Below are 18,365 nucleotides of genomic sequence, written 5' to 3' on the forward strand. Positions count from 1 at the left end.
CATTTGGATGCAGGATTTTCCCTGCCTGTTTAATTTGGTAATGGAGCACACTGATACCTCCTGGAGTGAGCCAGAGGTGCTTCATGGAACTATAAATGTGGGGTCTAGCGATGTAGGACAGCCAGATCTGGGGGAAGGCAGAGAGAGAGGCTAGGTGGTTGACTCCAGCCACGATGTCTTGGTTCTGCCAGTCAGATGCTGCAGAGGAGGATTGAGTGTCCCTGGCCAGACCCTGCCCCGTCTCACTCCCGTTCTGCCTGTCATCCCAGGGCCGGTGAGGAAGGATGTTTTCCTCGGTGAAGCCATACGAGAACCAGCGCTACGCCTCCCTGAAGAAGGAGTGTCAGCGGCGGAAGCAGCTCTTTGAGGATCCGCTTTTCCCCGCCAACGATGACTCGCTCTTCTACAAGTCAAGGATCCAGGGCATCCAGTGGAAGCGGCCGAAAGTAAGTGCGCCTGTCCCCTTACCCCTCAACACTGCTGTCCACCATCTCTTCTCTCAGGTGTTCCCGAAAATGCACAGTGCATCCTTCACCAAGGGTGCCAAGCCCCAGCTGACATCTCCTCTCCCCAGCAGGGTTTATTTGTCCAGGCTCAGCATCATGAGCCTCTGGGATGCCAGAGAGACCTGCTGCACTCAGGTCCAAGCTGTTCTGCCCCCACTGAGGTCCAGGAGCAAAGGAGGCTTCTCTGTGTCTCGGTTTCCCCATGCATAAAACAGAGAGGTGGTTTGCAGCCAGGTTGGCGTTGGGCAGTCTTGTTAAGTCTGGTGTGTCCAGCAGGGCAAAGGGTTATCTCTGAATACTCTTGGTGATCCATTTGGAAAGGGAAAAGAAGACAAGCTTTGGGTAGGTTTATTGGTCCTGGGGTCTTTGGGAGGTGGGTGGTCTAACCCATCCTTCCTCTCCTGTGCAAAACCCGTGTCCTCTGCATGTCCTCTGCAAAAAGCACTCTGCACGTCCTCCATGCTGCTGTCTGGCATGGAGGCAGGTTGTGGGAGGCTGGGGGTGATGTCGCCTGTCTCCAGTGCAGCCTGTGCCCCTTCTGCTGTCCTCGATGCCTGCCCAAAAGATGCACGTCAGGGCCTGAGGGCATTGTCTAGGGCAACTTGTATTCCCTGGTATGGCCATCTGCTTGGGGTTGACCATGAGGCCACTTCTCTGACTGCCATGAAATACAGGGAGTCCCAGGGAGCACCGATAATTGCAGCTGGGGAGAGGCAATATCACAGCGTCTAACTCACCTGGTTCTCCTTCCTTGCCTGCGGGGAAGAGCAGCCCTCACTGCCCAGCCCGTGCTGTTTTGGACGCAGCTTGGTGGCATTTCGGCGTGGCAGGGTCGCATGAGCAGCCGTTGCCCTCCTTGCCCCCACCGGCAGCCCAGAAAATCAGCTGGCCTTTTGGAAGACAGTGCTGCGTTTGTCTGGGTGAGGGCAGTCTGGGGGGGCGGACAAAAAGGCTTTGTGTGAAGGGAGGGATGGAGCTGAACTGACTCTTTCTGTGTGGCAGGAGGGGCTGAGCCCCCCGGCATCCCACTGGGCTCCTCGTGGGAGGAGGTCTCGCTTTCCTCTGCTCTGCCTTGGGCTCTTCCATGCCAGCTCTGCCTGGACGTGGGGTTTGTGCAAGGTTCTGCGTGTGTTTTCGCTTATTCCCTTGTCCGCTGGACTGGAAAGATGCTCTGTGCACAGCTGCCTTCTGAAGGGAGGGCCCCCCATGGTTTGGTCTCATTGTGGAGGACACCTTGCATGTCCTACGTATAGGTGATGCCCAAGACTTTCCCTGGGACTAAAGGGTAGGGACGTATTTGACACCCCCTTGCCGGTTTGTGTTCAGAGACACATATTATTTCAGCCCCCACATCTAATGACGGAGGATTGGACCCAGCTGTAGAGGGGCAAAGTTTGCTCATCTTCTGCTGAGTATCTATGTCTCAGAGCTTGCTGCATGGGTCACGAACAACTCTGGTTGTTCAGACTTTGTCAGGCATAGACTTGTTGATGCTTCTTTTCAGGGAGAAGGGGTGACCCACCTCTTCTCCATCTTCTTTTCTGGCTTTCAGCTCACTTGCAGCCCTTGGTGTTCAGGCATGTAGCATCAACTCTTGCTTAGGAAGATAAGAGGTCTTTGCTGCCTTGCTCCCAAGAGCACGAGGTCTTTCCAAGAAAGGTTTCTGCACCTCCTGGTCTTCACCTACATGGTGGCATGCTCAGCTAGGTTCAAGCACATCTCTGCTGAAGCACGGAGTGAATTCAAGCGCTTTCCCACCAGCCAGCTCTGCAGTTTGAACAGGAGCTCCTTCTGGCATGGGCTGGCAGTGGGAATGGGTGCTGGAAGCGGGTGCCATGTCCAAGCAAGGTCCTGCACACTTAACTAGAGGTGGCGATGGTCCCTCTTCCACTGCTTCTGCACCAGACGAAGGGAACTTTGCCAGCGATTTCGGCACCAGGAGTCCGAGCTGAGCAATAGCCGTCTCCTTGATGCTTCTGTCTGGTAGGATCGTCTGAACAGACCTGTCTAGCTGCCCTGACCACAAAATTGCCATAAAAAAAGAATTTGAGCTCACATGTGCCCTGGTTACTGCTGAAGTTTCCAGAGGCCTCTTTCTCTAAAGAACTTCTCCAGGTTCTTTCCTTTCAGTTGTCCATTTTGACAAAAGTGACTGAATTTCATGGGGAGATGAACTGCTTTGTGCCAGCCAGCCAATGCAAAGTGACATTTTTAGTTGCTGGACCCAATTCTGCCTGAATTCATACCAGCTTTCCAAGGGAGAGAGCCCAGCAAAAGGTCCCAGCATCTTCTGCAAGAAATCAAATGCAGTGCATCTGGATGTTAGGGATCTTGGTATATATCTCACCATTTTGCTGTCTGCAAGAGGGCTGGGAAACACCATCGGCTTCTCCAATTTAATGCAGTGTTCAGTAAGGTCCAAAATGTCCATGAAATTCAAATCAACTGCTGTGTGGTAATTGCACGATACGGTTATTAAGCCACACTAAGTCCCTACAGCATCCTTTTTCTATTACAACCAGCACATCTTTCCTTAGGCAATCACATTTTATTCTTGTTTAGAAAAACCAGACTGATACTCCCAGCTTTTGGCAAGTGCAGTTTTGGGGAATTCCTGACCCAGAAATGGAGTCTGCCAGTCCCGGGGACGCTGTCTGCTGGGAGGGGATGGTGTGTACACACCTCTGTTATCTCTCAGGGCCGTGGCCATGGTTTGTTTTGGAGAGTTTCAGCTGAAACTGCCTGATAAAACCTAAGAGCTCATCATGCCTCAAGCCATGCTGTGAGAGCAGAGTGGGTGGAGAGTGGAAATAAAAGGCATCAGCTATTAAAAACAACGGTTTGCTATCTCAGAAAGGTTGTCACTTATGATCTATGCAGAGCAGTGATACCTAGGAGCTAACTTTTTCAGGCAAAGCACTCGTATGTGAAAAGTAACTGTAGTGAACCCACTGGGATGCTGGGAATGAGCTTTGGCAGAGGCGGGATCTCATTCCCATATATTTACATGGCACTAGTACAGATCTAAACAGCCCACCCCTCCTGTGTGCATCTCTTCCTTCCCCACCAGGACGTGCCCTCATCCTTTCTGCTCCTCCACGCGCTCCCAAAGCCTGAGGTTGCTTTGGCTAGAAAAAAAACCAAAAAAAAAGCAATCTCTGCAGTGCTCTCCCTCTGGCTTGAGGTTTTTCTGGGTGGGGGAGTAAAGGGGAAGCTGAAGGGCTTTGCTGGAACAGCCCATGAATAACCCTTCCCAGGTCAGGCTGTTTTGCTTCAACTTCCTCCTGCATCTGGCGTTACAGCCTTTCCTGGAATGGGCTCAGCCTTATTCTTTCCAGTGGGGTGTCCTCCCTCCCTCCCTTCCTCCCTGCTTTCCCCTGGCCTCGAGCCCTGCTCTGGATGCCAGATCTTTGCAGAGGGAGCAGCTGTTTGAGCCCTCGAATTGGGCTTTGGCTTGGGTGGTTGTTTGCCAGATGTCTTTGTGGTTCCGCACGGAGAAACCAGAAAGCGAATTGCTCGAGTGTATCGGAGGGAGGGAAGCCGTAGCATCAGCCTGAGCTGGGAAGGGGGTCCCGAAGATCTTTATTCTAGTGCATCCACTTAAAAATGAGTCTGACTGCTCGTTGCTGAGCCAAAGCAGACTTTGGAGCAGGCTAGGGCAGCATATCAGCGGCTCTTTCTGGCAGCAACACTTGGCTATTGCATTAGAAATTAAACCTAACGATTTGGGCTAAGCCCAAATCCTAGTTCCTTGCTTGAAACTCCTTTCCCTTTCACTCTGCCTGCTACCATATGAAGGAGAGAGAGATCTCTGTATTAAGGCAAGTATACCACCCGTAGAGAAAGCCTTAGCCTGATCCTCAAGCTCTGGGTTTTGCCCTCCCCGTTTGAGACAGGAATGCTGGCAGTGCAGCACGGGAGCAGGAGTTTTAGTCTGTGCATTGGGTGAGCTGGCCTGGGCTTTTGGGAGCTAGGTAAATGGGGAAGGGTGGTACTGAGAAGAAGGGAAGGGGATGGATGAGATGCAGGCTGGGTGGCCGAAATAAGGGGGGATCTGGGGCATCTGGCTGTGTCTGTTGATCCCCTGGGGAAAAAACAGTGATGGTCGAGGCTGGAAGAGGCTCATCTTTTCCCACTGGGTACAGTTCATCTCTTCTAATCATCACTGTCCCAATCTCTCTTCTTGGGTACAGGCCACTTCCAGTGATGCCATAGGATTCGTACAGGTTTAAATTAGGATCGTTAGTACCGCTGGACCTTAGCCAGGGCTTGTTTTCTCTCTGCAGCAAGGGGGGCCACGTGGTTCAGGTTCAGTCCACCAAGTGATGACCTGCTGCTGAGACTGGTCACCAGCCAGGACAAATTTGGGCATCACTATGTTCCTGTGGGAAGCAAATGAAGCCTGGCGGGAGGCTTACGCCATGCACAGATGTGATGTTGAACCATGTGAACTGCATGCTCTGGTCCTTCAGCCCTTCCCAGGGAGCAAGGTTGAGCCTGGAGAAGGTTTTTCCCTCCCTGTCCTGGGAGGCAGATGGGGCTGCTGTGTTCTGAGTGTTTCCCTGTCCACGGCAGCGTGTTGCAGAAGCACCCCATGGTCTTCTCTAAGATGCAAAGTGGTTGGGACAAGAGATCCCAAAGATGCTCAGAGGGGACCAGGTGGCAACTCAGTCCTGAGCTGCACCAAAGGTGGTGTAACGAAAAGCTGTGACGAAGCACGAGGGTTTCCAAGCAGGCCGTTGTCACAGTGACTGGGTGGCTCAAGGTGACATGCAGTGATGGTTGAACCTGAGCTGCACCTCTGCACTGTGAGTTCAAGCCTGGCTGGTTGCAACCACCAGAGAAACTCTCTTGGATGAAGTCTACACCCTCCTGTCTTCAGGGGAAGAGTTTTGCCCTCCAACCCTGTTTCTCAGTATTTTTGTATCTCTCCAGCGTTTGCTTGCAAGCGCCGAGTTATCTCTGCGTGAATTGTCAGGGGAGGTTGTCACTGATTAAACAGCATAAAGGTAGATTCTTGCTACATGGCAATATTATTTTATCTGGGTGAAGGCAAAGTCATTTGGAGGGGAAAGTCTGAGAGTCAGAGTAGTTTGGGGGGAGACAGAGAGGCCAGGTATTTTTGGGAAGGGTTGTGGGAAGTAGGAGGTCTCAGGGCAGTAGGGCCATGGCATTTTCAGCCCTACTGTGGCACTAGGGAGAGATACTCTCATTCACAGCCCTGTTTTTTTTTCTCCAGCCAGACAAGAGGAATCTTGTTTTAGAAACTGAGAATATACCATTTTTCAGTAGCCACTTCCCTGTTGGCCTGACATATATCTGGCCTGACTTGTGCATAGGGGTTTTGTCCATTATACCCATTGTCTCCTGAATTTGATGCTATTGTGTTTGGAGGGTGGGGAGATGTTGCAGGACGGGAGAGCATCTCTCAGATCCCTTTTTCCTTGTGTTATTAAGCACTTAGCTCCTTTATCTTGCTGAGTGAGGGTTATACAATCAATCCCCATGCGGTTTTCCTGGAAGGGGAGAGGAGTCAATGAACTAATTCACTAAAAGCAGGACCGGCACTTGCCTGCCCGCAAGTTTCTGCATTAAAAGGTCTTTTCCCCAGCGTATAGCGCAGGCTGGGAAGCTGGCAAAAACACAAGGGTGAAGATAATGGGGAAGACAGAGGTTAACTTCTTGCAGTTCTTTGCTCTGAGAGCTCACCCGAAGCAGGCACATGGAGGCAATTGAAATGGTAATGGTCAGCGGGAGCAATAACCTTCTGGTGCCCCACTTCGAGCTTCTTCTGCCAGAAATACTAACCTCTGGCACCTGCACTCCAGGGATGTCTTTGCTCAGCTTTCTGCAGCTTTTTGGCCTGTCTCGCTCAGTTTTGGTCCTGCCAGAAGGATGCTTGTAGTTAGCATTGATGCTGTGGCTCCTCTGTGCTGCTGGATGGACTGAGGGATCGTCTCCTCTGAGCAGAGTCTGTCATCTGTCTGCGATCCATCACGGGAGTCGGAGTCCTTTCAGACCTTTGCGTTTCTCAGCTTAGGAATTTATGAGCCGCTCACCTGTTAATTTATCTGCTGGTTTGGGTGAAGCCTGGAGCTAATTGCCAGTCTGGTCGCTCCTTGCCAGGAAAGGATTTGGTCACCATTTAACGCAATCTCTGAACTGACCTTGTTTTTACGTTTTTAAGCCATTCACAGGCTTCCCCCATTCCTTCCCTTCAAGCATGGACAAGATAATTTTTGTTATTATTTATGCTTATTTTAAAAGGTCTCTCCTCTCATTTAACGTGATGCTGACCCTGGCTGTGTTCCAGCAGATCTCGCCGGGTCCTCCCAGGGCCATGGCCCCATGGTGCCAGGAAAACACGCTCTCCCCCTGTTCCCCAACAAGGACAGGGGGTGATAAGCTGCCCGGCATGAGTATAGCTCACTGCAGCCTTTGATAAGAAATTAGGCAGCCAGTCTGCCCTGTCCTCAGCATCAGAAGGACATGGCCTTAAATGCAAAATGGAAATCAGTGGATTAGATTCATTGCCTGCTTCTTAATGCAACTGCGCATCAGTGTCTAGAAATTATTGCATTGGTAATGAGGAAGAGCATAACGATAGCAGAGGGTGTTGCAGGAAGGAGCCCTGGGCATCTGCTGCCCTCTCTGAGCTCCGTGGGAGGGAATGGTGCAAATCCTCCTGGATTTGGCTCTGGGGTGCTGGAGGGGCACGTTCAGCCTGCGGAGCAGTTACAGAGCTAGTTATGCCCTGGATCAGCCCAGGCTTTTCATTCTGGTGCAAGCTGGGAGATGCTGCACCGCCTGTGAGCTCTAATTTTTGCGGCCGCAGAGAGGATGGGATTTTAGGGAGATTTGTTAAGGGCAGGCTCGGTCCTGCTGGAACAAGTGCCTTTCACCGAAGCCCTTGCAAAGACTCGATCGGGCATGGTGCTGCCTCTTGCAGACGGAAAATAAAACATGAGGTGCAGTAAAACCCAGGGCTGACTCCAGCTGCTGCAAGAAGTGGCTAAAGAAAGAAACAAATAGGAGGAAGCGTTGGTGGGAGGACGACAGGCGGAGTCACGCTGGCCCTGCAGTAGGAGCAGAAAAGGAGCCGTTTCCTTGGTCTGGTGGATTCCAAGCCAGAGGGAACCGTTGTCAATGCATCGACTGATTTTTGCATAAGGAGAGGTCACAGCACTTCCTTGAATTAACTCCCCATTGAAATAACCCTGACCTGCTTCCTCTTAGCACCATCCAGCTTTGTTTTTCCAGGAAAGGAAAATCCACCGCAGCTCTGAATCACTTGCTCTAAAGACTAGTCCCCGCCTCAGGATTTGCGGTTTGGGGTTGTTTTTTTTTTTTTTTGGTGTGAATTGGCTTAGCTTCAGCGTACACCCCTTGGATCTGGTGTGCACACTCACTTGCTTCTGCATTTCTGTTCACCTTAAATATATGGTAAAAGAATCACTAAGGTTGGAAAAGACCTTTAAGATCATCAAGTCCAACCATAAAAAAAAAAACAACAAACAAACAAACCCTGTCATGCATATGCGATCGTGGCAGAGGGACACCTATACCTGTAAAGAAGCAGGTAGAAATCCTCTCTCCATCATCTTCGCTTCTTGTCTCGCTCAGCAGAGCCTGGACTCCTGTCCAGTCCAGAGGCATCGATGAGTTGACCAGGGATGCATAAATGCAGCTAGCATCTGTCTTTGTAAACACCCCAGGGCAAGGGCTTGTCCTTTCCTTGCTGCCAAATGACTGACGCCGTCTGAATTATTTGTAGGGAGCGTCAAATTCTCCAAGTCATCCCTTTTCAAAATAAAACCCCAACACAATTTGACAGTAAGTGGAATGGCACCGTTTTTCCTCTGATATATATAATTTAACACAGAGAGTGTGGAAATACAGCCCCAAAGCCCTGCAAAGATTAAAAACATGTTTATGAGGCAGGCTGAAATGTGCAGTGCAGGGAAGCGTGGTAGGGTGGGATTTTTGTCCTAAACGAAGGCACTTAGCCCAGTGCAGTCATTTAGACCTGTGTGTGCTGAAACACTGTGCAATGAGGGGATGAATTCCTTGGGACGGTGCTGCCCTGTTTGACCGCCTTACCCATGCTCATGGCCATCTGTTCCCAACCTGTGTGCTATCTTGTTGCCACATGCGGTTGTAGGGACCTGGTGCTCAGCTCCCTGCTATGTCCCAGGCACCCATATGGAACAAACCAGTCTTGAATTGGGACACTCAGGGGAGTGGAGGAGAATGAAAATCATCCTTGAGAAAGGACAAAGCTTTTAGGTGTTGGCAGTGCCCTGGAGCAGAGCACAGGCACCCAGTTCTTGAGCTCACCAGGACCAAGTCTGCACAGCGGGGTGCCAACCTGTGTGATCTGTTGACTCCCTCACATCCTCATCTGGATGCTCATCTCTATGAAAACCCATTTTTCCTTTTAGACTTTTTGCCTTTTTAGGTCCCTTTTAGACTGTACTTTGGCATAGAAAGCACAGCCAAAAGCAACACCCCAGGGTGATGCTCTCATGGGATTTTGCCAGATGCTCTGGCTTCATCCCCTTTTTGGCCCTGGCTTCTCAGGTGCCCTAAAGAAGATCAGTGCTTCAGCCACTGTTCCCAGTCCCTGTGGGGCAGGGGCAAGCTGGCATCACTTCCCCACCTCTTGAGGCTGGTGGTGTCTCACTCAGATCTCCCAAGAAGAAATCAGGTCAACATATGTCCCCTTCAGGGGATAGCTGGGGAGAGCAGGAGCTGTATTGGCCAAGAAGGCAAGAAACTGCATCTTGGGAGGGGTGACCTGTGTGTTCACATAAAGATGAAACAAAGCATCCCACATCTTTGATACTTCTGGATCTTTGGGAAGAAATCACCGCTCAGTGATGCATTCTTCCCAGTTCCCCTCCAAGAAAGAAAAGGATGGGCAAACCATCTTAATGGAGAGTGGTCATGGATGGTTAAAGCTTCACTGTGGTCTGATACAAATACCACCAATAGAGTTATGCAAGAATTAATGATGGAAAATGTAAACAGAGTGCTTAATAACTGGAGAAACTGGCTAAAAGTCTAACCATACACATGCTTAGCTTGTATACAGCCCATGTAAACCATGTAGTGAGTTTGTGTGGAGACCCTATGCTACCTGTTGCTGGGAGAGCTTGTGCGTGTTCCTGTCTTGGAGCTGCTGCTGCTGTAACTACATTGTTGTGTCTCAGTAAATTGGCAGCAAAATCAGCATGAGTTGAAGGCTTCAACATCTCATCTGGAAATGCTGCATATTGGCTGTGTTACTGGGAAAGTCGAGCAGGTCAGGAGGAAATCACCGTAGGGGAAAATGATGGTACTGAGGAGAGATGAAGCTTGCTTAGGTTTGATGGCTCTGTGAACTCTTGCAGTTTCATGACTCGAGCCCGTGGCCTCATGGGAAGATCCCTGCTGGTTGTTAAACACAGGCTTCATCCTTTTTGGGGAACCCCCCCTTGGAGGTGCCAGCCAGTGCTGGCTAACACTGGGTGCTTACGGCCAACCCTGCTGCCAAACTCCACTCCAATTCCTTCTCTCAACAGTGGCAGGAGCTCAGCCTGTTCCTGGTGGCTGAATATTGAATCATTTTCTCTAAATAATGCCTCTTTCTGTCCTTTCTCCCAGATTACAGAAGCTCGTGAGTCCCCATTTCTAGAGGATGTTTTTCTCATAAAGCGGGTTTCTCTGTAAATAACACACCCAGGGTATGAATAACCAGAATAGGTGTGAGCTGGAAGTCATTTCCTTAAATGGCTTAAACTCGTGACAACCTCTTCATCATCATTGCATAGTCAGGGATTAATGTGGACTGTGGTGGGGTAAAGTCCTGGTCTTGGATCGAGGTGCTGCTGTGCTATAAATATGATACAATCACAAACCAAAGGGCAGTTCCTCGCCCTGGGAGAGTATGGCCCGAGGGGGTGTGGGAGGTATCCCCGTGGGAAAGTAGTTAGGAGGTTTTGATCTGAGATATGCACAGTGGAGAGTGGAGGTAATTCTCCTTTGCAGCTTTGGGTTCTTTCTTTTCCCATCAATAACTCGTCCCTTAGGATAATTAAAAACAAAACAAAACAAAACAAAACAAAACAAAACAAAACAAAAAACCCCTGCATGATTTGAATTCCTAAATCCTATTTTAGAAGATTGGCTTTCGGTGCAACACAGGAATTGGGATTCAGGCAGGGCAGCATTCAGCAGGCGTGAGTGCCAAACCTGAATTATGTCATTTGGAGGCAGAAACGGTGCAGCCGAACTCGTGGCCATGCCAGCTCGCTCCGGGATTTCACAATAGCTCTGTGATGAGTGGGTGGTTTTGGACCATTCCTCCCCAAATACTGAGGTTTCTCACAGCAGGGCTTACTTGAATAGGTTCCTCCCTTCCCACCAACATGTCCCCACCACCATGTCCTCCAGGGTGGGGACTGATGGCTCAAAAGTGGTGCAAGCTGTGGACATCCTCATGGCTCATGTCTGTGGTTCATAGTCCCTCACTTGTTCCAACGTGACTGTTTGTGAACCTCCCCAAGAACCAGTTTGGGGCCTGATGCAGATAGTTTCAAGCCAAAGCAGTTCCTCTGGTTGAGGTTAGACCCCACAACTAGAAGTGCTGGCACAATTAGGGAGCAGTGTGCCACGGTGAGAGGATGGGCTTTGGAGGGTGGGTTACTTCAAACCCATGATGCTGCCAAACCACGGTTGTTCCTCGCCCTGCAAGTCCTTAGCGCCGGCCCAAGGGGGCTTGATCAAGGGAGATCTGTAGGAGAGCTCAAGGCTGGGATGTGATGGAGCATGGGGGGACTTTGGAGAAGGTGGCCAGCGGCACTGCGGTGAATGAGAGGGGTATATCTATTATAGGGTGTTAAAGTTAAAACAGCCATGGGAGCTTATTTTTATTTCTCCTCCTCCACCTCTCTGGTGTATCTCCCTATAGCCCACGCCTACATGTACTAAGATTTAAGGGAAGAAGATCCAGGTGGAGCCATCCCTGAGAGCTGCTGCATTCGCTCCGTGTCCTCTCCTTCACTTCATGAGACTAATTGTGTGCACTTGTAAGGGTCAGGCTGGCTCAGGTGATGCACAGTGAAATGAAGCTTAGTGACATCATTTCCATAAAGGAATGATGGCCCGTGCGGTCACCAGAGTGCGCCGGGACTTGAAACCAAGAAGGACCACTCCTGCCTCTGGCCGGGGTAACCTGGGGCATGTCATCTCACTGCTCCGAGCATCCCACCCCCCCGGTTTTGTCAGCAAGGCATGTGAAGACTTTCCTGCTTTGGAGCTGAGATCTGCAGATCTCAGGGCTGTCCGGATCCGGGGAGTATTTTTTCTTAGCAGCTCTGCAACCAGATGCATCAAAACAACTTGCTGTGGGAGAGGCAGTCCGGAGAGGGCTGTGTCTGAATGCGTGGAGATGCTAAAAGTCGGGCTGTGGTGGCCTCTTGGCTGGGTGGAGACCAAAGAAGTCCTGGGCTGAGTAATGGTGAGGCTTTCCAAGACCACATCCCTGCAGAGTTCAGGCAGGAGGAATGTGTGTTCAGTTTTGGGCCCCTCACTACAAGAAGGACATTGAGGTGCTGGAGCATGTCCAGAGAAGGGCGACGAAGCTGGTGAGGGGTCTGGAGCACAAGTCTGATGAGGAGCGGCTGAGGGAGCTGGGGTGTTCAGTCTGGAGAAGAGGAGGCTGAGGGGAGACCTCATCGCTCTCTACAACTACCTGAAAGGGGGTTGCAGAGAGGTGGGTGCTGGTCTCTTCTCCCAAGTGACAAGCGACAGGACAAGAGGAAATGGCCTCAAGTTGCACCAGGGGAGGTTCAGGCTGGATATTAGGAAAAATGTCTTCACTGAGAGAGTAGTGAAGCACTGGAAGAGGCTGCCCAGGGAGGTGGTGGAGTCACCATCACTGGAGGTGTTCAAGGAACGTGTGGACGAAGCATTGTGGGACATGGTTTAGTGGGCATGGTGGTGTTGGGTTGATGGTTGGACTTGATGATCTTACAGGTCTTTTCCAACCTTAATGATTCTGTGATTCTGTGATTCTGTAATGGGAACAGCGGGTCCAAGGTCTCTGCACTTGTTCTAGTCTTCTTCTCATCCTTCTCCCTCTCCGTCTGCTCCAGGGGAGGTGCAGTGCTCTCACAGCATGTTGCATCTCTCCATGTCTCATTGCTATAGCAGAGATCTCTTTGGTGCCTTTGTACTTTGGATACCCAGAAGATAAAACTGCGGAGGGATCCGTCAAGGCTGCTGGGCCTGCAAATTGACCTTTAGGTCTTGTTTGCCACCATCCCTGCTCTTTCTGGTGCCAAAACAAACGGCACGGCATGCTGCTGAGGTACACAAGCAGAGTCAGGGGGTTGGTGGTGAGTGTATTTTTTTGATGCCTCCCTTTACAAGCAAGTCCTGTTTGCTGTGGGTGGAGTGTCCAACGCCCTTTGCATGGCATGGGAGCTGATAACAGATAGAAACATGTATACATTGAGATACTCTGGGTGGATTAGCATTAGGGATGCCTGACTGAGGCAATACAAACCCCCACAAACAGTTTTATAGAGTGTAGACGTTACCAACCAAACCTACCCTTCGACATGTGTGGAGCCGAGTGACTGAGGATATAATTTTTAGTAGGGCTTGTAACAATAGGGCAAGGGGTAATGGTTTTAAACTAAAAGAGGGGAGATTCAGACTAGATAGAAGGAAGAAATTTTTTACAGTGAGGGTGGTGAAACACTGGCCCAGGTTGCCCAGAGAGGTGGTCGATGCCCCATCCCTGGAAACATTCCAGGTCAGGTTGGATGGGGCTCTGAGCAACCTGATCTAGTTGAAGATGTCCCTGCCCATGGCAGGGGATTGGACTAGATGGCCTTTAAAGGTCCCTTCCAACCCAAACCATTCTATGATTCTATAATAATCCCTCTGAAAACACGGACCTCTGGTTCTCTAAACTCACCTTATTTGCCTTCCCTTCCCTATGTCACCCTGGTGCCAAGTTTTTAATTGCCCTTTTTGCAAAAACGCATCCCAATGCAGGTACCTGCAGCAAGGCAGTGCAGGGACCTTTGTGTGAGCTGTGTCACCCTTGCTTGCTCTGCTCGGACGCCTCTTGCTCTCTTGGCTGTGTGAATGACATTTAAGACACAGGATCCTTTTGGTTCCCCATTGCCCGGGAGGGGGGAAGCGCAGCCACGCTAATAGATCATCTTGCTGATTTTGCAAGTCTGAGTGAAAGCATTTTTCCTGAAACAGCCAAGCTCTGCAATGCAATTAGACTAGTCTGCTCCTTGCAAAATCTTGTTAGCAAAAAATGGTCCTGACATGCAGCAGATGTTGTATCTCACATGGTTATTTACCCCCTTAGCTTCTTCCCTCCCCACAGCTGGCTTGACACGATCCAGATCCCCAGTGAATCTAAAGCTCAGAAATCTGCGCTGGAAAGCATTTATGATAAGACAGACACCAATTATAAAGCCCATTAGAGGGTGATTTGCTCATTACTACCCTGTGTGGAATTGGACTAGCTGGAGAAGATGAGGGTGATATATTCTGGTTTAAATGCATTTGGAAGGAAATGGTGTGTGTGGGAAAGAGTATCAAAGGGGAAAGCAGAGGGAAAGCCCACATGCTTTTTGGTGGGTAGCAAAATTACACCACCAACTGCAAGCTAACTGCACTGATTGGGTCTTTTTTTCCTTGATGGACTTCAATAACCCAAAGCCAGAGGGAGCAAACTGGCCCGTTCTGGGCTCCCATAAGCCAGACCTGGTACTTCTGCAATCAGCCTCTCATCGACAGGGACTTCAAAGTCCTCTCCCAGCCCCGGCTCTGATTTCCAGCTCTGTCCCACATCCCTTGCAGGAGGAAGGATGTGGGCAGGAGTATATGAATCACTAGAACTTTGAATCACTAGTTTGGCCCTCCCTGTGTTACCAGGCGGTATTGTTCCATAGGACCATCTGCACAGGCTTTCTCTAAGTTGTATTTTGTTGCCTGGAGCTCAGCGGCCATTTCAGCAGGCACTTTTAGGGAGGGCAAAATCCTCTCTGATGGTGCTTAGGATCCTCGGGATCCTCCAAGACAGGTTCTCCTTGGGGCGAAAAGAGACATGGATGGCTTTTTTGGCCAAGGTGGAATTAAGAGCAACACATCGAAGCCGTATCTTCCCTGCAGCCACAGCTTTTGGCTTCCCCGCCCCATTCCTTGCGGTTCACCATCTGTGTCCAGACTAGGAGCAGCCACGACCCAGGATCTGGCTGTGATGAGATGAAGGACAGGACAGACTCACTGTTTGCTGAAGCCTTGGGTGCCACAGGGCAGTTTGAGCTGGTTCTGGGGTGGCTCAACACAAAAGGTCCCCAGGGTGTGTGTGGGTGTGCGTGTTTGTGTGCTGCCCTCTTCTCTCGGGGTCGTGGTGCTGGGAGGGTGACGTGGTGTTTGCTTTTTGGAGAAGCGCCTGCCTGGGTAAATGTTACTGCTCACCTGGTTTCTGCCTGCTGCACAGGAGGGAGGGGAGGAAACCAAGGTGGTGACCTTCTGTGATCAGAGCATCTCTGCTTCTCTCCTCCCCTTGCACATGCAAACCCCAGACCCTGTCATTCAGTCTGGCTGCAGAAGAAGCTCTTTATCTCTTTCAGCTCTGTCCACAGGAAAAGGAAAACTAAGTTCAATACTTTTCTTGTCTCTTTTTGACCTAGTTCCCACTGGTTGCTAGTTCATCACCCACCTCTGCATGTGGGCGTGATGCTTCATGGCTCTGAGTGTGCTTTGCACCCTGAAGATTCTGCACCACAGACCGGAGCCCTGCTACGCTCTGTGCAACCCTGGGGGCATTGCAGTCTTGCTGAAGCAGTGCCTTGGTCCCTTGCTCCCACCTCAGTATAGGCAGAGCACCCAGGGAATGTCATCCCTGTGGATTGAAGGCCACACAGTCTAGACCAGGGCCAAAATGTGTGAGTGGGAGCTCAGGAGCTTCAGTGGGGACTGAAGAATCTGAGTAATTTAATATTGGGAAGCTCCAGTCTAAGGGGGTTGGGAAACCTTCTCAGGAGGTTTTGCTGCAGAGACTGACCCACAGATGAGTCTTACCCTGATGGGATCAGCTCCGCAGTGTTAGAGTAAGGAGGCAATGCTGCCTTCCCCTCTGCGAGTGCAGCAAAGGGCCTTGAAGATCGTTAAGGGACTGGAGTATCTGATACGAGGAGAGGCTGGGAGAGCTGGGACTCTTCAGTCTGGAGAAGAGAAGGCTCAGGGGGATCTTAACGATGTGGATAAATACCTGATGGCAGGGAATGAAGAAGACAGAGCCAGACTTCTTGGTGGAGCCCTATGGCAGGACAAGAGACAGTGAGCACAAATTGAAAAACAGGACATTCCATTTAAACATGAGAAAAGACTTTTTTACTGTGAGGGTGGTCCAAACACTGCCACAGGTTGTCCAGAGAGGTTGTGGAGTCTCCATCCCTGGAGATATTCAAAACCTGACTGAACATGGTCCTGGGCAACCTGCTCTAGTTGACCCTGCTTTGAGTAAGTGTGATGGACTGGATGATCCCCAGAAGTTCCTTCTAACTGCATTGATTTGGTGATTCTGTGCTTAGGGAGTCCACTGGGATGGCACTCAGTCCTTGGGTTTGAGGGTGCTGCGTGGTCCTTCTGCAGGGAAGCATGGCAGCCCCTCTCTGCCCTTCAGGGTAGACTCCTGGGAAGACTCACCGAGCATTTTGGGATTTGCCCAAGTTTTGTGCAGAGCTTACATGGTGTTTCCTTCCAGCCAGGCCTGTATATCATGCTGGGCTGGTCCTCATGCAAAGCATCACTCCTTCTCCAAGGCCTGATGCATCTCCAGGCACCAGGTGTACAAGATCCTGGGTCAAGGGGAGAGGCTGTCACCCCCTGCCACAGCAGAGGATTGTGGCACTTAGCAACCTTCGTGCTCCTAGGAAACGTCCAATTCAGCTGCAAACTGCCATGGGGTTTTGCACATTATGAGGGAAGGAGGTTAAAAAGTCCATGGGCTGCTAAGCTGTAGAGCATGTGTGTGTTTTCAGCCACAACCAGGCTGGACCAAAAGCACCTTGAAACGCAACATCCCAGCGTGCACCTGAATGGGAAACGCCTACTGCAACATCTGAAGAGTTGCCTGAATGAATATTTCAAGAATGATATGCCCTTAGGGACCCATCTGCATTAGTGGGAAGAGAAGCTGAGTCAAATGAGAAGTGTGTTTTGCAGAGGGAGCCTGCCCTGACATGAACGTTTCCAGCCATGGCACCTTCACTGCTGCCGTGGGTCCAAGAGAGTAGTGTTTAATGAGCTGCACCCTTCGTCTGTGCCAGGGCAGGCTGTTCTTTTGATGAGTACGTAGGGCTTCCCTCTACTAAAATGAGCAACCATGGGGTTTTAATTTGCAAACTCTTTCCTGGTGATGGGGAAATCACAGCTAATTGGCAGCTCTGCTCTTAGAAAAGGTCCCTGAGCATCTGACAACCTCTACCCTATGCTAATTTCTGACAAGCAAGCTATGTTTTTCATGCTTTCATGTCCTCCCCTGTCTGCATAATACCAAGTGACTCCTTTTTTGTACACTGCGGATTCACCCAAGAGTAGAACGGGCAGCTGTGGTCCTCAAATGGGGCAAACATGGTGCCTCTGCCTCCCAGAGCAAGATCACTAAGATCTTGCAGACATCCCTCTCACCACCAGACAGGATGGATGTATCCCCTGCTGCAGGGTGCTTCCTCGGTGGTATGAAACAGGAGTTAAACCCCACTGCTCCTCTCCCATCCCTGTCTGCGCTCAGCGATGCTGAGAAGCGCAGGTGGCTCTTGCCTTTGGTGGCTGTCAGCTTGCCTCCCTCTAGCGCTTATCCCAACCTCCTGCAATGCCAGCAGCTGGGAGGGGATTAGTCCTCTCCCTTGGGCTTGATCCCTGCCCAGTTTGTGTCTGGATGGAGCTCAGGTTATTTTTTAGGTGTACAGTGCTGGTTGGGTTAGCTGGGAATAGCAGGAGGTGCTTACGAAGCACCCATGATGGGCAGAGGCAATGCAAGTCCTCATGTGCAAAGTTTGGGGGGAACATGTTATTCTGGATGCAGCCAACCTGAAAAATTGGGGGATATAGAGGAGAAGAAAAATCTGCTTTCCTTTCCTTCCTTCAAATTAAACGTAATAACAAAGCGAAAGAGTTTCTCTCAGCTTTGTCCCATCCGCTCCCAGGCTCCAGCTGGACATGACCTTCCAAACTGGATTGTTCGGGAGAAAAGATGAAAAAAAAAAATCACTGTTTCACACAAAGCTTGCTCAACACCCTCTGTTATTTAAGTGCTGTCTTGGCCAGTCTCTGGGAGCGGGAAGAAGGGAGGGCAGCCTGGCAGGAGCCGGGCAGAGGGAAGGCGATGTGGTTGGTGCCTGAGTGGTTGGAGGGATGAGCTCACCTCCTAGCTGCCTCCTACCCCAGTTCCTCCATTCATGGTGCCCGTGCACAATCCACCACGCTGGTTTTGGTGTCAGAATGAGCATTTAATCCTCCTGGCCCAGCTGCAAAGCTTTTGGCTCACTGAATTTTCTCCATCTGCTGTGCTAAGATCTGGAAGGACAGACCTCCTGGGTGAGGACACTTGGCTTCTTGCGACCATGGCTGAGCCCTCAAAGTGCTTTGAGCTTTCTTGGGTGAACTGTCTGATTTAGGCACTGCGATTTCTAATCTAAATGCCTGGCTCTGCCCTGCTCCTGCAAGGTTTTAATTTTGGATGGATCCACAAGTTCCAGTATGGGAGACAGTGGGTTTGGGTGATGCGCTCATGTTCTCCAGAGCAAAATAACAGAGGGAGAAGTTTGTAAAGCAGTC

General features: G+C 50.5%; 1 protein-coding gene across 1 annotated transcript in view; it reads left to right on the plus strand.

Moving 5' to 3' along the window:
• The first annotated feature begins 284 nt into the window (after positions 1 to 284).
• CAPN5 (calpain 5) overlaps positions 285 to 18,365 on the plus strand; it is a 39,648-nt gene continuing 21,567 nt past the window's right edge. Inside the window, exon 1 of the mRNA XM_059820009.1 lies at positions 285 to 446. Within this exon, the coding sequence (XP_059675992.1) occupies positions 285 to 446 (162 nt within the window). The remainder of the gene's footprint in view (positions 447 to 18,365) is intronic.

Source organism: Gavia stellata, chromosome 1 (genome assembly GCF_030936135.1).
Source record: "Gavia stellata isolate bGavSte3 chromosome 1, bGavSte3.hap2, whole genome shotgun sequence".
Classification (NCBI taxonomy): domain Eukaryota; kingdom Metazoa; phylum Chordata; class Aves; order Gaviiformes; family Gaviidae; genus Gavia; species Gavia stellata.